General features: G+C 50.5%; 1 protein-coding gene across 2 annotated transcripts in view; it reads right to left on the bottom strand.

Annotated features, from left to right (window-relative positions):
- ADCK1 (aarF domain containing kinase 1) overlaps positions 1-22,686 on the bottom strand; it is a 137,445-nt gene that overhangs the window by 62,259 nt on the left and 52,500 nt on the right. For both annotated transcript variants that reach the window (XM_004010823.5, XM_027972086.2), the window contains one exon: positions 13,287-13,490. In XM_004010823.5, coding sequence (XP_004010872.1) covers positions 13,287-13,490 — 204 coding nt within the window. The remainder of the gene's footprint in view (positions 1-13,286; positions 13,491-22,686) is intronic.

Genomic DNA, 22,686 nt, shown 5'->3' with positions numbered 1-22,686 from the left:
GAGGAGAGTCCGGGCCCAGAAGGCACAGTTCCACTCCAACTCTTGCTAAGATGTGGTTCCATGAGCCAAGCATCTGCCTTTCTGCCTCTGCTAGTTCAAGCTTGGATTCTGATCCTCACAGCCAACACACCACCCATAATGAATTGATTTGTGTCCAAATATCCATGTGTTAGCCTCCAGCACTTAGGACACGTACTGGCTTGCAAACAGGGTCCTTGCAGATGTAATTAGTTGAGATGAGATCATGGTGGCACAGGCTGGCCCCCTGATCCAACAGGACTGCATTTATGAAAACTGGAAATTCAGACACAGAGATACACACACACACACACACACACACACACACGGAGAAGGCCAGGTGAGGGTGAGGCAGAAATTAGGGTGATGCTTCTATAAGGCAAGGAAACCCACAGACTACCTGCAGACCTCCAGAAGCGAGGAGAGAGGCACACAACAGGGCCTCCCTGACGCCCACAGGTGAGCCATCCTGCTGACGCTGGGATTTTGGACTTCCAGCCACCAGAACTATATGACAACAGATTTCTGTTGCATAAGCCACCTGACCTGTGGTACTTCATTACAACAGCTGTTGCAAACTAACAGACCCTCAGCCAAGCTCCCTGTCATGCCAGCCCTCCTGGCCTGCTCTCAGTGGGAAACAAGCTGCGGTCAGCCCTGGCCACCACACCGCCCAGCTTCTCGTGCTCTGATATCTCCCTCCTTAAATCTTCCTCATCCTCTGAGGGTCAGTTCACGGCCCCCCGCATCCAAGAACCCCCTTCTGAACTTGCCCCACAAAGCGAAAAGTGAAAGCCGCTCAGTCACGTCTGACTCTTTGTTACCCTGTACAGTCCATGGAATTCTCCAGCCCAGAATACTGGAGTGGGTAGCCTTTCCCTTCTCCAGGGGATCTTCCCAACCCAGGGATCGAACCCAGGTCCTCCTGCAATGCAGGAGGATTCTTTACCAGCTGAGCCACAAGAGAGGCCCAAGAATACTGGAGTGGGTAGCCTATCCCTTCTCCAGTGATCTTCCCAGGAATCGAACCCAGGTCTTGCACATTGCAGGGGGATTCTTTACCAGCTGAGCCACTAGGGAAGCCTAAGAATTCTGGAGTGGGTAGCCTATCCCTTCTCCAGCAGATCTTCCTGACCCAGGAATCGAACTGGGGTGTCCTGCATTGCAGGCAGATTCTTTACCAACTGAGCCCTGCATTTCTCCTGCATCAGCCCCACAGCTGAGCGCTTCATTCTTCTCTAATTACGCCCCCTGTGGAGTGTTCTGTCTGCCTGGTTTTGGGGGTGTGGGAAGGAGGGACGTGGCTTTGACACTTTCTGTATCCTCCATAGTGCTGACACAGAGGTAAGAGCTTAACAGTCACTCAACAAACCTGTATTTTCTGAGCAAGCAAAGTATCAGGCCGTGAGTGGGGCCACCATGAGCTGAGGCTCTCTCTTCACAGAACAGCTTGGGCACGGCAGCTCAGCAGAGGATGTAGGCATCCCTACATGCCAGATGCCAGGGACGGGGACCACCCCAAGCCTGGCCTGTGGGCTGAGAGCGAACTGGTGAGCAAATGGGTAGAATCGCCTCAAACCACAGATGGGGCTGACGGAAGTATACAAAGAACAGAATCTTATCCCCTTGGGGGGTGAACTTAGGGACATCCAGCCTCCTCGAAGTCCACAGGGTACTCCACGGTCCCAAGCCGGGTGGAAGCTACCTGAGGCCCTCTGGGTTTCGCTGAGAACAAGAATGGCCTTGTTTCCCATGCCAGCCCCCTCCTTCCGGGCACAAAGCTTCCAGCCCCGAACAGAGAGTCCAGGAGGATGAGCCCTGGGTCAGGGGTCGGGAGACCTGGGTTCCACTCCTGCCTTTACCACCAAGCAGCTGTGCCACTCTGGGCAAGCTACTTCCCCTCCCTGAGCCTCAGTTTCCTCGCCTGCAAAAAAAAAAAAAAAACAAAAAAACAGGCTTGGACAAGATGATTTCAAAACCCATATAACCCATGAGTTAGTGACACTCTGGGATAACCGCTGTCTAAAGCAGCTGCCTCTGGTCAGTGAGGGCTCAATGAGAAGATACAGCATTTGTCAAACCCCAGGAAGATCCGAGCACCCAGGTGAGAGGCTGGGTGCTCCTCCCCACACACGACAACCACAGCTAACAGCTTCTGGGACTCACGATAAGCTGGGTGCTGCACGTTAGATGGTCTAGCTTTCAATCCTCATCACAGCCCTATTAATGCAAAGGTTCTATTATCGTTCCTGTTTACAGATGAGGAAACTAAAGCTCAGGGAAAAAAAAAAAATACCAATGAGGGACTTCCCTGGTGGGCCTAGGGCTAAGACTCTGAGCTCCCAATGCAGGGGACCCAGGTTCCATCCCTGGTCAGGGAACTAGATTCCGCATGCCGCAACTAAGACTAGGTGCAGCCAAATAAATGAATGAAATAAATAGATTTTTTTAAAAAAAAGAAAGAACTAACGATACAGTAAGAATATGATAGATTCAGGGTCTGGGCAAGGTCTGCTGAATCCAGAGCCTGTTTTATTAACCTTTATGCCATGCTGCCTCTGAAATGATCATTTTGCTCCTTCTAGAAGCCAAACCCTGGCCTCCCATCAGCCCATCATTTAAATAGCCTCAGACACACCCTCATACAGCACTCTACAGGCTTGTACAGGAACATCCCAGGGGACAGTGGGACCAAGACCGAGGCGGGCTGAGCTGGTCTCCCTGAGAACCCCAGGCCCCGTAACCCTGAGCCATGATGCCCTGCCTCCAATGGAGTGTCTCGGTGCATGTTATAACCCATTGTTAAGCACCTTCTGTGTGCTGGGCATGGACAGCGTCCTGAGGAAACCCCAAGATGAGGGGGAAGGGACCTGCCATCCCGGGAACATAAACTGCCCTCTGAGACAACCAGACCACCAGGCTGAAAGAGAAGGCCAGCCTGTTCAAGGGGACAGGGGCATCTGGAAGCTCAGAAGTCAACCCAACCACATTACAACACCTACTATGTGCAGAGCCCACACTAGGCCCCACTAGGGATTCAAAATGGGGAGGCAACCAATCTTAACACAACAGACAACTGCCTAAGAGCAGCAACAGAGGGGGGAAACACAAAGAGCCATTAATCCTGACTGGGGGGTACCTGGGGAGGCCCGTGGGACCACTTCAGCAGATGCTGTGCCTCAGTTTCCCAGCTGTGAAGTGAGTGAAACCAGTACCCATCTCAGAGGGTTCTAGTGAGAAGTGAGTTGATCCATGTGAAAGTTTAAAGCAATGCCTGACAGGCACTCACAGTGTGTGTGCATGTCTGTCTGTGTCCATCTGTGGGTGTCACAGGCATCCACAGTGTGTATGTGTCTGTGTCTGTATGTGTGTGTCTGTCTGTGTGTCCATCTGTGTGTGTGTCTGTGTGTCCATCTGTGCGTGTGTCAATGTGTGTGTGTCTGTGTGTGTCCATCTGTGTCTATGTGTGTGTCTGCATGTTTCTCTGTGTGTCCATCTGTATGTGTGTCTACGTGTGTGTCCATCTGTGTCTCTGTGTGTGTCCATCTGGATGTGTGTCTGTGTGTGTCCATCTGTGTCTATGTGTGTGTGTCTGCATGTTTCTCTGTGTGTCCATCTGTGCGTGTGTCTATGTGTGTGTCTGCGTGTCTGTGTGTCCATCTGTGTCTCTGTGTGTATCCATCTGTGTGTGTTCATCTGTGTCTGTGCGTGTGTCTGTCTACATGTCTCTCTGTGTGTGTCCATCTGTGTCTATGTGTGTGTGTCTACGTGTCTCTGTGTGTGTGTGGTGTTGCTGTTGTCGCGGCGGTGGTGGTTAGAGTGGGAGCTTAGAGGAGGAGAAGGCCTGAGGACCACGGAGGGCCGAGAGGGCGGGCCTGAGGAGCAGAGGTCGGCCGACGGGAGACACCTGAGCAGTCAGGGCGCCTGTGTGAGGCTGCGGAGGACGTGGGTGCGAGGAGGCGCCCCGCTGCCTGCCGGGGCCTCGGTGCACAGGCAGGAGGGGTCCACCGAGGCGGTCGGGAGCCCCCGCCCAGGGAAGGGGCGTGGGCCCGGGGCCGGCCCAGCACCGGCGGGAGAGCAGGCGGTGCCTCGGTCCCCGGGACTAAGGGCGTCCGTCCGCTGACAGGGACACTGCCCGCCATCCATCTCCCGCTCGTTAAATTACCATTTTATGGCCCAACTCTCTCTCCCATAATTGATAAAAATCTCCTTTGGATGTTCGGCATTATTCGGGGGAAAAATGTTTTTCTATTTTTCATTATGTTTTTTAATATAAATGTGTTTTTATTGAGAGCTGCTGGGAAGGCTGGAGGAGCCCAAGGCGGCAGGGAGGGTCGTCTCCCCCTGGCACACCGGGTCCTGCCGGCAGTCCAGCGCCTTCTGCTCCCCTCCCAGAACATTCCGGAGGTAGCCTGGGGGAGGCGGGGCGCTGTCTGGGGAGACAAGGAACCAGAGGCCAAAACAAACTCCAAGGCTGTGCAGAAGACCAAGAGGAGCAGGTTTACAGACAGCTGAAGCCCTCGACGTGGTCCCCAGCTCCAGGCCAGCAGGGCAGCCCTGGGGGTGGTATAAAGGGCGAGCCCACCCTGGCCCGGCCCCGCGCTGGGGTGTATGAGAACCAGGCAGGAGCCCCCCAACCCCGAGGGCGGGGACCCCCAGGGGCTGACACAGAGGAGAACTCTATCAAAGTATGAGGGAAGTCGAGACACACAGGGAGGAGTTGGGTAGGCCTTGGAAAGAAGGCAGCAGGGAACACGGGACTATGGAGGCGGCTGTCACCGAGGAGGAAAGCTTTCACAGGCCCCAGGGCAGGCGCAATTCCCCTGCAGCCTGTCCCCTACGCTCTTCTCCAGCCCCAGTTCAACCAGGGGCATGTTCATCACTCATCCCATACCCAACTCCTCCAGGACAAAGGAAGTTGAGTCCAGCTGCCATCCTTCAGGTGAGGCGGGCACAAGGGGTCCTAGTGAGAGAGTCAACTCCTAGGCAGGTTGATGAGAAGTCCGGGGTCCCTGAGGAGGCGAGAGGGGTCTGGGGCTCTCAAGGAGGAGGAAAGGACAAACTTTTTTTTTTTTCCTATACATTCCTTAGTCTGAGTCACATAAAACAGTTTCTCCTCTTTAAGCCTAGAACTGATGATTACACAACTCAGTTTAAACTCTGTACTAGGGATTATACAACAACAATGTATCCTGCTTGAGGACAGTTTCTCCTTCCTGAAAACCTTCTGACTAATCCTGATCTCTTCAGTCAGCTCAGTTCAGTCTCTCAGTTGTGTCTGACTCTTTGCGACCACATGGACTGCAGCACACCAGACCTCCCTGTCCATCACTAACTCCCGGAGTTTACTCAAACCCATGTCCATTGAGTCGGTGATGCCATCCAGCCATCTCATCCTCTGTCGTCCCCTTCTCCTCCTGCCCTCAATCTTTCCCAGCATCAGGATCTTTTCAAATGAATCAGCTCTGCACATCAGGTGGCCAAAGTATTGGAGTTTCAGCTTCAACATCAGTCCTTCCAATGAACACTCAGGACTGATCTCCTTTAGGATGGACTGGTTGGATCACCTTGCAGTCCAAGGGACTCTCAAGAGTCTTTTCCAACACCACAGTTCAAAAGCATCAATTCTTCGGCGCTCAGCCTGATATCTTAGAATGTATATTATGGGAGTGGGTCTGGTAGGATCTTCCGACTGTTCAGTTCTAACCCTGTCATCCTAAAATATAAGTAAGGGAGTGGGTCTGGTAAAATTCTTTTGATTTATTGTAATAACCAATTAAAAAAGGATACAGCTCCCTTGCTCACACTAGTGAGAGGGGCACGCCCCCCTTCCGATGTCTGTGTCAGAAGCTTTCTCTGTCCCTTTTTCACTTTAATAAAACTCTGCTACACAAAAGCTCTGGAGTGATCAAGCCTGGTCCCTGGTCCCGAAGCTAAATCTTCTTCTTCGGAGATCACAAATCCAACATCGTTCACCGTCAGCTATCACTAGACACAACACAGCCACCAGCTCCCTGACCCCCAGCACCCATGGCTCTATCTCATCTGTGGAGTCAGTCCAAGACCACACCGCAGGCGCTGCTGAGTAGCCTCAGGAAAGTGCCCAGTGAGCCGCTGGCAGCCTCCCAGGGTGGAGGGAGGCTCTCAAGAAGCCTGGGGGACAGGCTCCAAGGCAGCCTGCGGGAGGCTTCTACCGGTGAGGGCTGTGGCTGGCCAGTAGATGGAACACTGGGTACCAATGGGAGGGGAAAGGGAGGGAAAGGCCGATTCTTCTAGCAAAATAGCATCAGGGACAGAGAACCATAATCTTGTATCAGAAAACATGGTTAAAGACCCAACTCCACCGTTTCAAGTCCCTCAGGACCTTGGTTCCTCACACACTGAAAGCATCCAGCACAGCACAGGAACGGTGGCTAATGTTTGCTGGCCGCCTGCTCTGTGCCAGGCGTGGGCTCCATGCTCCACGTTCACTGATTCATTTCATCCCTGCAGCAAGCCGAGGAGGCAAGGTACCATTATTAACTCCATTGTACTAAAGAGGAACCTGAGGGACAGAGAAGATAAGTTGCTCGTCCAAGGTCGTGAGGTTGCTCACTCGTGTCCGACTCTTTGCGACCCCATGGACTGCAGCCTACCAGGCTCCCCTGTCCATGGGATTTTCCAGGCAAGAATGCTGGAGTGCGTTGCCATTGCCTTCTCCAGGAGATCTTCCCAACCCAGGGATTGAACCCAGGTCTCCCACATTGTAGGCAGACGCTTTATCGTCTGAGCCACCAGGGAAGCCCTGGTCACGAGGTCAATAAAGCCAACAGGCAGTTTCTGGCTCCTGCCCACCTCGAAGGCTCAATATAAGAGTCTGATGGCCACGTGAAAGCAAGACCCAGCTGGGGTGCCTTGTCCTCGTTCTCACAAAGTTCTCCGCACGCCAGCAGAGGTCGTGTGTGCAGACGTGCAGAAATGGTAAGAGTCTCCCCAGAGCTGGCCACTCCTCTGCAAGTCCCCTCCCCCAGCGCCGAGCCCGCCCGAGCCCCTGCCCCAGTCTCTGCGCTGTGCCCACCCGGGGCTCCGCTCACCAGGAGCCTCGCACACGGGCCAAGAGCGCTCTGCCCTCACCTCCCCGTCTGCTTTTGCCTCCGCTGCTCCTCCTGTCCGCAGGGCCTTCTCTCTGCCACCCCCACCAAGCCCGATAAATGAACGATGTTCTTGGGAGCAGGGCTTCCTTCTCTCCTTTCTGAACTTTTGCTGACACCGGAAACGCCACCCTCCACCTATATCTGTAGGTGCGTTTTCCCAACTGAACTGCAGTGGTTCTCGTCTGCATTCTCACAGCCACTCGGGTCAGATGGTCTCTCAGAAACACTTGAGCACTTGTCCCTGGGTGCCACGAGGGGGTTACAAAACCGGGTCAAGTCTAGAAACCCCACCCCACAGAAGCTCAGGGGAGAAAAGACTGATAAAATGTGTTTCGGAGGACAGAAGCCAAACCCCAAGCCTTCAGCACCAGCAGAAACATGGCCCCTCAGAAGGTGTTTCTGAGCTCCGGCCCCTGATCTCATTTACTTCCGTTTTTTCATTGAGTTCCAGAGTTGGAAAGAACATCATCTGATACAGCTATGTTCCAGGACAACAGAAGAAACTGGATCACTCACTGAAATGTATTATAAGGAGACTGGACTTGTCCATGTGTGTTCCGGGACTGGGGAGGGGTGTGTGTGTGTGTGTGTGTGTGTGTGAAACTGGATCACTCACTGAAATGTATTATAAGGAGACTGGACTTGTCCATGTGTGTTCCGGGACTGGGGAGGGGTGTGTGTGTGTGTGTGTGTGTGTGTGTGTGAAACTGGATCACTCACTGAAATGTATTATAAGGAGACTGGACTTGTCCATGTGTGTTCCGGGACTGGGGAGGGGTGTGTGTGTGTGTGTGTGTGTGTGTGTGTGTGTGTGTGTGTGCAACCAAAGATAACTGTACCAGTGCAGCTGAGAATTCCCTTACCTCTTCCTGAGTCCCACTGTAACTCCTGTCCCCAAGCTCTCCACCCACGTCAAACCTCCAGCCTCACCTCCCCAACCCGTGAAAGATGACCTCATCTCCCATGTTACTAAGGCAATTCAGCTCCACTCCATCCCTCTTTGTTGAGTCCCTCTCCAAGCCCTCCTATTTCAGGCTCACCTTATGAAAAGAACATCCAAAGACCTTTCGGAACGTAACCTCAGCCCCAGCTTTACACCTCGGCTGCTCTGGTCACCAGCCTGAACTGCCTCTACCAGTCAACAAGACTATTCACCATGCACTCCCTCCCTGTGTTTCATGCTTTCCACTGCCTGCATCTTTGGCCCATTTCATTAACTGGTGACCGGCTCCTCCAACCTTCACCTCCCCCAACCCCACCCATCTTTGAGAACCTAGATGAGACACCACGGGCTTCAAAAAGCTTCCACCCACGCAAATGTAATCTCTCTCTCCCCCGCCATCTCTCCCCTCTCCCCACAGGACCAGGTATTACTACAATGGGTGTACCTCCTGATGACCCTAGACTACACAGGCCAGGAGGAAGGTTTTACCCACTTTGACTGTAGCTACAACTTCCAGCTCTGTACCTTTCCCCCTAAGTACCAGCTGCTTAGACAACAGACAGAATGAAAAAATAAAAAATAAAAATAAAAATTTAAAAAAATATAAATATATATATATAGGATAGTGAAGGAAAAGGTGTTGAACCACAGAACTGAACGCTGTTAGAGCCTACAGGGGCCTTCGAGAACTCCTACTCCAAATGAAGAAGCTGCAGGATGCCATGGTGGTCAGCACGGAGAACCCGGCCAGGTCCTCCCGCATAGCGCCAAGAGCTCCTGAGACCCAGAGTGGTCAACAGTCTCGTAACTTAAGCTTGCGTCTGCCCCCTTCAGGGTGCAGAGCTGTCAGCCCAGGCTCGCTCCACAGCAGGGACCACGCCCAGGAGTAGAAAGAACCAGAGTCTCATCCAGCCGTCAGGGCTCCCCTCCGTAAGGAAGGACCGAAGGACTTCAACAGCCCTCCCTGACGCTCAAGCTCAGGCGCCATCTGCTGGTCAGGATCAGCACTGCGCCTGGGCCCGCCGCCCCATGGGCGGTCAGGAGACCAAGGCCGAGACGAACCCCAAACCCACTCCAGATCCAAGTCACTTTGCAGACAGCAGCAATGACTCCACCTCCTAGAGCTCTGACTGCTGACTGCTCAACCTATCGTGCAAGACATAAGCCTAACATTCAAAATAAAAGGAAAAAAGTAAGCTTCTTTTTGGTAATGATAGAAACTCCTGAGGCACAGGACACAAAAAAGTGATTCCTAAAGGGTTTCTGCCAAACAGAAGTTCTGCTACAGAGGAGACAAAGCACTGGCCAGATCCGAAGATCTGAGGCCTCGTCCCACCCCTCACATGCCACTCCCTTAGGTACGTGGTCCCCCCACTAGCAGCACCCCACCTCCAGAAAGAGGCCAGTCCCTACGCCGGGAATAGGATCACTTCACCTGCCCTCACCTCGACACTGACGGCACTGCCTGCTGTCCAGGGATGTGAACTGATCTAACACCAAACGTACATCACGGAGTCCAGAAGAGCTGCATCCTCACCTCACGCCCCACGCTGGGGACCTCCTCTCAGGGCCATCCCTATCCCCCAGGGACAGGGATCAGTCTGAGAGCGCTAAGGGCTCTGCTCACGAGGCAGACACGGAGCCAGTCGGGGCAGGCTGGGGCACAGCAGCCTCCAGCTCCTCTCTGGCCACCCCCCTCCTCTCCTGGGTGTGAGATTTAGGGGCAGCCACGTGACCGATCTTTGGGGCTTCCCTGGTGGCTCAGTGGTAAAGAATCCACCTGCCAATGCAGGAGACGCGGGTTCCATCCCTGGGTCGGGAAGACCCCCCCGGAAAAGGAAATGGCAACCCACTTAAGTAGTCTTGCCTGGAAAAACCACGGACAGAGGAGCCTGGAGGGGCCGCAAAGAGCAACCGAGCAACTGAACACGCGTGCAGCCTTTGAGCTCCAAGTGACCTCAGGGTCCACCCGAGGACTCGCACCTAGAAAGAAGACAGTGATGCACGGCAGACTCGGCTTCCTTTAACCGCTCCTGGAACCAGGGATGAAATGGAGGGTCCCGCGGCAGGCGTGGTACCAGCTCAAGCATCTTCCTGGGTGGGCGGAGGGGGAGGTGGCGGGGAGGGCTGCTCCCCAAGAAACATCACGGGAGGGGCTGAGGGAGGAGGGAAGGGCAGAGTGAGTGACTTTCCCCGCCCTGACTCCCCCACACCCACCTACCCTGCTTCCCACACGCTGAAAAAGTGTGTCACCGGGAACAAATGCCATCCTCCCAGGAGGGAGGGGGAGGAAGGGGTGAGGCAAGACTTTGACTGTGTGTCTGTGCCGGGGTAAGAACCTCAAAGCTTCTGAGCTTCCCAGCCAGGAGGGGCGCCCTCTCCAAACCATGGCCTTGACATTAGTCTCCCTCTCAGCTGGCTCAAGACCAGCTCTGGGGCAGGAGACACAGGCCACCATGCTCAGGATGGCTTGGCTGGGGGGTTGCTAAGACAAGGGGCCGTGAAGAAGCAGGCAGCATCTCCCAACCCCAGACACCCTGCAGCCGGCTGGGCGGGAGGGCACACCGTGACTGCTGATGCCCTGAGCTTCCCATCTCGCCCCACCCTGGCCTGGAGGAAAGCCGCTGCCCTGCTCTCGCCTCCCCCTCCAGCTCCAAGGGTTAAGCTGCTGCCTTCTCTCCCTGCCTCCGCCCCCGCTGAGCTGCCACGGTGCCCAGCAATGGTGCACTTCACACTGCTATTACAGTGACTTATTTAGTGTTCATCTGGGGGTGCCTCAATGCTGTAGGAAGCAGGAGGCCAACCGTCTTGGCAAGAAGCACAGGCACGCGAGGGCTGAGCCACACTGCTGCCGTCCCCTCGGCCTGCGGCCCCGCCGTCCTCATCCCGCTCTGCCCAGCCTGTGGCCTGCTCCTGACTCAGCCCTAAATCAGGTCTGCTCTTCACTCAGTCTTCCACCCCCGCCCCATCCCCTTGGAGGAGATGTTCCTCCATAGGAAGTAAGACCACAGAGGTGTCTATGCTCAGAACCATTATACCAAATAAATTCTTGCGCTGCTGAGAAAGTTCTAGGACCTACAGCAGATTTCCCAACCTGGGGATCTGGCCAAAGGGACTGAGAACCCCCAGGGAATTTGACTTCGGAGGCCAGTGGGATTTGATTACAGAACTTACACAGGACTGGGGAGACAGGCTCTTGGAGGGCACAAACAAAAAAACTTGTGGGCACCAGGACCCAGGAGAAAGGAGCCCTCCTGTGTGATCCAGTGCCCACCCCTCTCCCAGAGAGTCAGATAACGGGGCCAGGCCAGGCCATCAGTGAGGAGTGGGGCATCTCTGGAGGGATGCCAGGCATGTGATGCCAGCTCTACATTAAGGGACCGACAGTCAGGGCCAGCTGCACGCAGATCAGCAGGAACGGAACTGAGCTTTATGAACCTCTGCCCCAACTCTCTGCCTGGCTCGCAGTGGCCGAAGGAAACTGTCACCAATCAGTCATTGGTTGATTAAACAAACACCCGCGCCCCCGATACACCATGTACTATTCTGGAACTGCAGCCAGGAATAAAAGGACCACCGTGGTGTTCATCCCCAGACTTCACAACTTGTGGTGAAACCACCTAGACACAACTAACCAGCCCATGAGAAGCACATGCGGAGGGAGCAAAGGTGTGCAGAGGGTCAGAGAAGACTTCATGGGAGAGCTGGGATTTGGCCAGGACCCCCAGCATCTGGCACAGTGCCTAGCATTTGGTAGATAGACAGACAGATGAGCCAGTGGCCTAGGAACACAAGGAATGACTGACCGGGAGAGGGTGGGGTAAAGAGAGTCCAGGCAGATGGAGACCACGGCAAGCTGAAAGTGGACGGGGTGGACCTCGAAAGCCCAGCTAAAGATTTTACTTGGGGAAACTGGGAAGTATCAGAGGTAATAAAATAATTTCAGGAAAGGCGTCAGCTGATCTAGGCTTGACATTTAAGATTATTTTGCTCAGAAAAATCCTAGAAGATCCAAAGGATTCTCTCTCTAAGAGGAGAATTGCTGGGACTTACCTGGTGGACCAGGGGCTAACACTCCATACTTCTAATGCAGAGGGTATGGGTTTGATCCCTGGTTAGGGAACTAAGATCCCATATGCTCTGCTTCATAGACCAAAAAAAAAATTTTTTTTTAATTAAAAAAGGGAAAAAAGAAATACAAATAATGTCTTTAAAAAAGGAGAATTTCAAATGTAGTAATAGGCGAAGAGAGAAAAGCTTTACTGAACAGAGTTCTCGTAGGTACCATGAAATTCTAGCACATAGTCTGTAAGCCTGGGCCTGCTCTGTAGATCCTTGCAGATGGCTATTCCAACCACCCCCACCCCAGAATCACGATGAGTGGATCAGGCCAACAAGGATCCACACCACTGGGCCCAGTCTGGGTTCCACACATCCCGCAGGTCACTGGCGTGAGTCCAAAGGAGCATGACCAGGGCCACATACAGAATGGCCCTCAGCCCCTTTGTCTGTGGCTCCAGGGTCAGAATGAAGATCAGGAACGTTTGAGGAAGCAGGCATCAGCCCTTAGGAGGAAGCGCTTATTACATTAGAAATGACTGATAATAGAACAGACCACATCAGGCAGCCCGTAAAAGAATAAGCTTCCTGTCACTGGAGGCAATCAAGCAGAGGCCCAGCGATGTCCCAGAAGTCACTGCATTGAATGATTAGGACAGCTCACTGATAGAGCAGGGCACCGGAACCATGTACTAACAGTCCCCTTGGACGCTTTACCTGATCACTCTAAGCCTCCATCCCTCATCCACCAAACAGGCTTATTGATAGTACGTGTCTTGTAGGTTTGTCATAAGGACTAAATGAAATAACATGTGGGAAACAGCAGAGCTTGGAGCACATAGTAAACTCTCAGCAACTGACAGCAACTATTGGATTGGGGTATATGAATTGTACTAGGCTACAGGTCAAAAACAGTCTAAACATATCAAAACTATTTCATATGGTCCAAGTAATAGTTTTTACTGAGGGCCACTCACGTTCCTTCTAACCTCCCTGATTTCACACTGAAAGTTTCCATGCTCCCCACCTCTGTTGGATCCCCAGGGCCTGGGGCCAAGCCAAGAACTCTGCAGGGTCTTTCTGGAAACACATTGTACAGGAAGGGACCCACCCCTCCAAGTAGAGGCAGGTACCTCTTTGCCCAGGTCCTCGCGGATGACCTGGCGGACTTCCTTCATGCTGCTCTGCGGGGCCTGGCTGTGTAGCACCTTCAGCGTGCTGGTGTACTCCTCCGGCAGCAGGTAGTCCAGAGCCCCCAGGTGCTGGCCCACCTTGATGAACGTGCCCCGGTTGGCACAGCAGAGCTCACAGAGGCGCCTGGCAGAGCGGAGGTGCACCTGCAGGGAGACAGAGGAGGCCAGAAAGGTGTGAGTGCTCATTGCCCACTGGGCGCTCTTCTCTTTTCCTGCTCGCTCTGCTTGGACACCCTGCTTCACCCCCCCGTACACATGTACGTGCACGTGTATACACACCATCAATCACCTTCAGTCTCCTGGTACACACACACACACACCATCATTCACCTTCAGTCTCCTGGTACACACACACCCCCCATCATTCACCTTCAGTCTCCTGGTACACACACACCCCATCATTCACCTTCAGTCTCCTGGTACACACACACCCCCCATCATTCACCTTCAGTCTCCTGGTACACACACACACCCCATCATTCACCTTCAGTCTCCTGGTACACACACACATACCATCATTCACCTTCAGTCTCCTGGTACACACACACACCCCATCATTCACCTTCAGTCTCCTGGTACACACACACACCCCATCATTCACCTTCAGTCTCCTGGTACACACACACACACCATTCACCTTCAGTCTCCTGGTACACACACACACCCCATCATTCACCTTCAGTCTCCTGGTACACACACACCCCATCATTCACCTTCAGTCTCCTGGTACACACACACCCCCCATCATTCACCTTCAGTCTCCTGGTACACACACACCCCCCATCATTCACCTTCAGTCTCCTGGTACACACACACACACACCATCATTCACCTTCAGTCTCCTGGTACACACACACACACCATCATTCACCTTCAGTCTCCTGGTACACACACACACCCCATCATTCACCTTCAGTCTCCTGGTACACACACACACCCCATCATTCACCTTCAGTCTCCTGGTACACACACACACCCCATCATTCACCTTCAGTCTCCTGGTACACACACACACACATCCCATCATTCACCTTCAGTCTCCTGGTACACACACACACAGACACTCCATCATTCACCTTCAGTCTCCTGGTACACACACACACCCCATCATTCACCTTCAGTCTCCTGGTACACACACACACCCCATCATTCACCTTCAGTCTCCTGGTACACACACAGACAGACACTCCATCATTCACCTTCAGTCTCCTGGTACACACACACACCCCATCATTCACCTTCAGTCTCCTGGTACACACACACACACATCCCATCATTCACCTTCAGTCTCCTGGTACACACACACACCCCATCATTCACCTTCAGTCTCCTGGTACACACACACACACCATTCACCTTCAGTCTCCTGGTACACACACACACACACACACACACCATCATTCATCTTCAGTCTTCTGATACATTTCAACCTCCAACTGCAGCCAGCCTCCAGACATGGCCCAACGTGGCCAGACACTTCTGTTCGCCTTTCCTTCAAAACTTACCTGGTCTGAGTCCCACTCCCACGGAAACAAGCATGTGTAAGGTTTTCAACCAGTTCTGATCCACTTATGATTCATTCAAGGATACGCTAAGTTCACACATTTGCCACCCACCCTCAGCCATACTAATGATACTGTCTGTTTGTTTAGAGGTCTACAGTTTTCAAAGATGCTGAAGTCATTTTTTTAATCCTTCCAGCAATTTAGGGAGGCAAGTACAGGTATCTTTAAGGATAAGAAACTCAGATGTTTTGATTATAAAGAAAAAGCTAATAAATGTCAAAGGAAGGTCTAGAAAGCACTTCAATCCTAGGGCTCTTTAACTCAGCAGACTTTAGCAGGGATCTCCTGTTAACTGGAAGAAAACTTCACAGCGGGGCATTAGGCACATTGAGTGGGCGGCAGGCCAGGCGGTACAAGACAGGCCAGCCTTAACTCACTGCCTGATGCCCACCTATCCCTCTGGAGTGGGATGTGGCCCCCACACGCCCCCAGGCTGCACATCCGCAGTCACCACCCCAACTCTGCTGAGGATCTTGGAATTTTGAGGGTCCTGCCTTCCTGGAGCTATAGTTCCTGAGCAGGATGGAGCCACGGGCACAAACAGAAGACAAGGGAGGCCCACGGCTCTGTGGGAACCTGGTACCCTCTTCCTCCCATAAGTCAACCAGGAGAGTGAATATTTATGATGGACTTATGCGAGAGTTGGACTGTGAAGAACGCTGAGTGCCGAAGAATTGATGCTTTTGAACTGTGATGTTGGAGAAGACTCTTGAGAGTCCCTTGGACTGCAAGGAGATCCAACCAGTCCATTCTAAAGGAGATCAGCCCAGGGATTTCTTTGGAAGGAATGATGCTAAAGCTGAAACTCCAGTACTTTGGCCACCTCATGCGAAGAGCTGACTCATTGGAAAAGACTCTGATGCTGGGAGGGATTGGGGGCAGGAAGAGAAGGGGACAACAGAGGATGAGATGGCTGGATGGCATCACCGACTCGATGGACGTGAGTTTGAGTGAACTCTGGGAGATGGTGATGGACAGGGAGGCCTGGCGTGCTGCGATTCATGGGGTTGCAGAGAGTCGGGCACAACTGAGCGACTGAACTGAACTGATGCTCTCAAGTGCTACGAAGGATGCTGACATAATTAAGAGAGTGTTGGAGGCAAGAAACCAGGTGAAGAGTTAAATAACGATAAGCAACAAAGACGGAAGAAACGTTCAAAGATTCTACATGATTAGTTGCCAAGTGAACCGTACAGAAAACTGTTCCCTTAAGAATTAAAAACAGAATACTGCAGCCCCAAATACCCTGGTCCCAGCAGCCAGGGAGCCCACCTACCCGCTCCGTCTATAGCAAAGGGATGCCCCAGACCCCAGGCACTCGGAGGCTGTCCCTAGGCCCTGCCAACCCACCCTTCCTTGCCACATGCTGTGATACTGCAGTGACCCTGTGCCATTTCTCCTGTGTCTGATGGGTCACTATTAGGCTTGGTCAACAGTGGGGTGTGGGGGCAGGAGTGGACACTGCAAGACTGCAGCAGCACAAGGAGGCGCCCTACCAACCCCACTGGGCAGCTTCCAGCTCATCAGCCAGTGGGACAGGGGCTTGAGGGGGACCCCTCCGGTGGCCCTCATGGACCAGCCCACCCTCACTACCTAGTGGGCCCCTTCTGTGGACCAACTCAGGCCCATACACTCCAGCAAGTGCTCTGACCACCCAGCAGGCAGCTCCCACACACTAGTTCTAGGTTGTCCTCTACAAATCTCTCTGCCACAGGGCAGGCTGTGACATGGCCCATGCCTCCTTGTCTCCAGGGCAGCCTGGGATCCCGGCCTTGGAGGGCCCCAGTCAAGACTTCAGGTCTGTTCTTGTTCACCACCCTGATCCTAGAGGGAGCAGGTGCTTTATGCATTTACTACCTCTGTCCCCTTAGATTCTTCTACTACTGCTTTAGGAGTTAACTACCTTTTCCTAATTAATACGTTTTTACATTTAAATTACAAATATGGGGACGTCTCTGGTGGCCCAGTGGCTGAGACTCCAAGATTCCCATGCAAGGGGCCTGGGTTCAATCCCTCGTCAGGGAACCAGATCCCATATACCACAACTGAAAGATCTCACGTGCTGCAGTTAAGACCCAGCGCAGCCAAATACATAATTATTGGGACTTCCCTGGGTGGTCCAGTGATTGGGATTCTGCCTTCCAATGCACAGGACACAGGTTCAGTCCCTGGTCAGGGGTCTAGATCCCACATGCTGTGTGGTGCAGCCAATAATTAAATAAAATTTTTAAATAAATAAATATTTTTTAATAAAATAAATTACAGGTGGGACTGGTCCCTGGCTGATACAACCCCTGCAATTGAATGTGAATAGATTAGGATTAAAAAGGAGAGCATTTCAGGTCAAGAGAACAACACAACACGTGTGTGTGTGTGTGTGTGTGTGTGTTTAAGACCTGCTCCACCATTTTTATAGACTAGACTCACATCTGCATTTCTCTCGGCTACTGGAAGAACTCAGAAAGCATTAGCCTCACACCAACAAGGCGTTCTACCAGGGAGCAGAGCCAGGGCTCTGTTGCCTCCCTCCTGTGTCCTGAGCCAGTCCCAGGTAGGGTGTCTCCTGGCACAAAGTAAAGGTCACCTTCAGACTGTCTGGGCAGTGCAGGGAGCCCTCTCTGGTCACACAAGCCCAGGAAGGCTCGTCTACCTCCGACTCTCTGGTTACCTGGCACACCAGCCATTGGGAACAGAGACCGCGTGTGTCCCTTGTAGACTCTGTGTACCCCAGGGCAAGCCATGATGAGCTGTAAGTGTAGACTGATGACAACCATGGGTCATACACACACAAAACCATCATCCATGCAACTGAATCAGCATCCACTGCAAATGGCACCCATATTTCAACCAGCATCTTAAATAAACACACACACACAGTAATAGGGGGATGAGGGATATTCCACTCACCAAAAAAATGTAAATGCTCTTTGAAGGTCAAAAGACAGAAATGCTGAATAACAGAGCAGGCATTCTGATCTCCAGGGTCCCTTTCCACCTCAGCTCCTACAGTTCCATTGTCCCTTAGGATCAGAAGGCAGGGCTCACTCAGAATTTCAAGAAACTGCTGGCTTAGTGCAAAGTCCCTCTTTGAGCATTCATCTCCTGCTTGCTGGTGACTTGGGACGGAGGACTGCCCTTCTCCTGCTCACTGAGCATCTCTGCTTCTGGGATCTGTACTAATAAACCTTGTGACTCTATTTCCTCCGGGTGGATGTGTTTAAACCGCACCTTCAATCAAAACACCCCAGTAAGTTTCACTTCTCCAGTGGGAGCTTGGATGCCAAGAGAGCTGTCTGTGGACCCCGTGTGGGTGGCTTGTGCCCCCCACTCAGCAGGTCATAATCTGCACATTCTTAATTGAATACACCAGCACTGGCTTCTCAACACACATTACTGCCCTAATCACTGCGCACCCATTTGCTCACTGGCCCCGAGGCCTGCTCTTACCCAGCCCCTGGTTTCATGAGCTGGTTGGGTGTGTGTCACTGCAGCGTGTCCTCATTGCAGAGTTCCCACACTCCCGGTTCCATTCCTGCCAAAACAGGGCAGGGAACAGCTGGCACCATCTCTCTGCCCCTCCTCCAACTTCGTTTTCACTCCCAGCTCAATAACTTGCCTTACGATGATCTCATTACCAATAACCTTGTTGTAATGAGCTTTAATCTGCCTCATATTAATTAAAAGCATTGTCACTAGCCAGCTTGGGTTGGGATTTGGGGGGAGGGGGGAGTGGACAGTGAATAGCTAATAAAATCAACTCAGTACTGATTAATTATTGATTGGGAGGGATGGAGCAAAGGCCCAAGGAGGGCAATCCTTTACTCATGCCTAAATCCCGAAGAGTAGGGAAGAAAAGTACCAAAGCCAGCCTGAATCAGCAGGGCTCCCCCATCAGAACTGGGCGATTGGGCAGTATCTGCAATGGGGTTTCGGGATTTGAGTGTGAGACACAGATGAAAGAGACAGACACACATACAACCCCACACATCATAGGAAGAGACGGTACAAGAGAAGGTCACAGACAGGCCCCAAAGCACACAAGCCTCTTGACAGATTCTTCCAATCAAAGACTCAACACCCAAAGGAAATGCGCTGACAAGCAAACAGTGTTATCTCTGGGCAGTGAGGTTACAAGAGTACTTTTCTTTATAGGTCTCTCTGTATTTCTCAAATTTCCTAAAACTAATATTTATTATATCAATAATAGAGGAGAATTTTTTTAAAAAAAATTCTCTTCTTCAACATCTTCTAGAAATAGAAGTCCAGCCCCAAATTCTCTACCACACAGACTGGACCAGCTCGGTGAAGAATCCAGCACTGTTTCTGCAATTTTGCAGGGTGCTATGATCCACATTTGTGTTTTTCATCATGAAAATGGAATTGCAACGCCCCCTTCATCCCCAAGAAATCAAGCCAGGATGGTCTCCAAAGTCTCTTTTCTGGATGTCACCCTTTGTTTTAAGCTTTTAATGAACAAAGTAAAACTCATCATGTCTTGTGGGGGCGGGGGGGGGGGGGGGACTAGTTGCAGTTTTTAAAAGTTTTGAAGAAGCTTGACCACAGATTTAATCCTACCCCTTAGCAGCATCCTCTGTCCCTCCTCTGACTGACTATCTGTCAGGTAGATCCTGGTTAAACTGCAACTCTAAACTTGAAGTTGCTGAAGCCACAATCTTGATGTCATCCTTAACATCTCTTTCCAAACAGGGGCCAAAATTACCTTCCTCGTCTGAAGTAATAAAAACTGGACATCAGGAAAGGAAGGGGAGTGATTCCTGAGAGATGCGAGGCACACACAGTGAACCTATGGTTGCCCGAATTCACAGCATTGAGGGTTTCCAGGCCACAGCGCAGGGAAAGGGGAGCCAGGCAGCACCCAGACGGCTCTGAGCTGAAGACACAGAGCTGAGAGTCCAGGAAGACCACAGCAGCTAGAGTTCACAGGGCAGAGTACTGGAGAGCAGAGAGCCATACGAAAAAGGAACTCTGAAGAGCTGCCTACGATCTGCCTCATGTATGTGGTTGAGTAACAGTCAGCATATACACACAAGAAAACTACATGAGCCAGAAAGATAATAACCACAAAAGACTAGGGTTAACAGTACCCTGTGTGTCCATATAGGTCTATTTCCACTAGCTGGACTAGAAAATCTCACAATTCTTGAGGCATTTGCTATAATACCCAGAAGGGAATATCCCAAACTAAACACCATTCCATTCCCAAGCAATAAATACTAAAAGACTTGAAAACAATCACACTGGCTCCAAGTAACTTAACTGTGTCCCAGAACAAAGCTTTAGAACATTTATAAAAATACAAATATATCTAGTACCCAAAAAGACAAAATTGCAATGTCTAGCACCTAATAAAATATTTACCAGGTATTTAAAGAAACAGAAAAATGCAACACATTATAAGAAAGAAAAAAATCAATCAATCAAAACCAACTCAAAACTGAAACCTGTATTAGTAAAAGAGGACGACTGTTATAACTGTATTATAACTGTTCAAAATGTCATGTCAATGTATGGCAAAACCAATACAGTATTGTAAAGTAAAATAAAGTAAAAATAAAAATTAAAAAAAAATTTATTTTAAAAAAAAAAACAAAAACAAAATGTTAAGCAGAGGCAGGGATAATATTAAAAAAAAGAATGAGATCCAAATGAAACTTCTAGAGACTGTAATTTTTTATATGAAAAATACTCTGGATGATGCTTCCCTGGTGGTTCAGTGGTTAAGTCTCTGCACTTCCACTGCAGGGGGATGCAGGTTCTATCCCACATGCCTTGCAACACTCCCCCTCAAAAAAATACGCTGGGTAGGATAAATGGATGATGAGACATTGTAGAAGAAACGTTAGTGAACCTCAGTTCAGTTCAGTTGAGTCACTCAGTCGTGTCCGACTCTTTGCGACCCCATGAATTGCAACACGCCAGGCCTCCCTGTCCATCACCAACTCCCGGAGTTCACTCAGAGTTGCATCCATTGAGTCAGTGATGCGATCCAGCCATCTCATCCTCTGTCGTCCCCTTCTCCTCCTGCCCCCAATCCCTCCCAGCATCAGAGTCTTTTCCAATGAGTCAACTCTTCACATGAGGTGGCCAAAGTACTGGAGTTTCAGCTTAAGCATCATTCCTTCCAAAGAAATCCCAGGGTTGATCTCCTTCAGAATGGACTGGTTGGATCTCCTTGCAGTCCAAGGGACTCTCAAGAGTCTTCTTCAACACCAAAGTTCAAACGCATCAATTCTTCGGCACTCAGCCTTCTTCACAGTCCAACTCTCACATCCATACATGACTACTGGGAAAACCATATCCTTGACTAGACGGACCTTAGTGGGCAAAGTAATGTCTCTGCTTTTGAATATACTATCTAGGTTGATCATAACTTTTCTTCCAAGGAGTAAGCATCTTTTAATTTTATGGCTGCAATTGCCACCTGCAGTGATTTTGGAGCCCCAAAAAATAAAGTCTGACACTGTTTCTACTGTTTCCCATCTATTTCCCATGGAGTGATGGGACCGGATGCCATGATCTCGTTTTCTGAATGTTGAGCTTTAAGCCAACTTTTTCACTCTCCTCTTTCACTTTCATCAAGAGGCTTTTTAGTTCCTCTTCACTTTCTGCCATAAGGGTGGTGTCATCTGCATATCTGAGGTTATTGATATTTCTCCCAGCAATCTTGATTCCAGCTTGTGTTTCTTCCAGTCCCACGTTTCTCATGATGTACTCTGCATATAAATTAAATAACCAGGGTGACAATGTACAGCCTTGACGTATTCCTTTTCCTATTTAGAACCAGTCTGTTGTTCCATGTCCAGTTCTAACTGTTGCTTCCTGCATTCAGATTTCTCAAGAGGCAGGTTAGGTGGTCTGGTATTCCCATCTCTTTCAGAATTTTCCACAGTTTATTGTGATCCACACAGTCAAAGGCTTTGGCATAGTCAATAAAGCAGAAATAGATGTTTTTCTGGAACTCTATCGCTTTTTCCATGATCCAGAGGATGTTGGCAATTCGATCTCTGGTTCCTCTGCCTTTTCTAAAACCAGCTTGAACATCAGGAAGTTCATGGTTCACGTATTGCTGAAGCCTAGCTTGGAGAATTTTGAGCATTACTTTACTAGCTCAAGTCCTAGTAATAGAAACTATTCAAAATGAAACAAAAATTAAAAAATTTAATGAAAAGAGCAGCAGTGATCTATGGGACAACTTCATGCAATCTTATAAACATTGGAATGTTGGAATCCCCAAAAGAGAGGTCAGGGAGAGAATGGGAGAAAAAATACTTAAAGAAATAATACCTGAAATTTTTCAAATTTGATTTTTAAAAAATTATAAACCAATAGATCCAAGAGTCTCAATAAGCCCCAAGCATAAGAAAGAAAGAAAACTGCATAATGAACTTGTTCAAAATCAGTGATTAAGAGAAAATCCTGAAAGTATCCAGAGGAAAAAAGACACTTTATAGAGAAAGGAACAAAGATAAGAATGGCAGCAGATCTCTCGCTGGGAACAATATAAGCAGAAGTTAGTGGAGGAACATCTCTGAAAGCACTGAAAGAAAACCTGGAATTCTATACCCAGCAAAAACATCTCTTAAAATCAAAGGTAAACTAAAAGCTCTTTAAGACGTATAAAAGCTGATAGAATTCATCTCCCTACACAACAAGAAATGTTAAAAGATATCCTTCAGGCAGAAAGAAAATGATACCAGAAATAAGTATGAATCTACTGATACATAAAGGAACAAAGAGACCAGAAATAGAAACTT

Source organism: Ovis aries, chromosome 7 (genome assembly GCF_016772045.2).
Source record: "Ovis aries strain OAR_USU_Benz2616 breed Rambouillet chromosome 7, ARS-UI_Ramb_v3.0, whole genome shotgun sequence".
Classification (NCBI taxonomy): Eukaryota; Metazoa; Chordata; class Mammalia; order Artiodactyla; family Bovidae; genus Ovis; species Ovis aries.
This window is presented reverse-complemented; position numbering and strand designations above follow the sequence as displayed.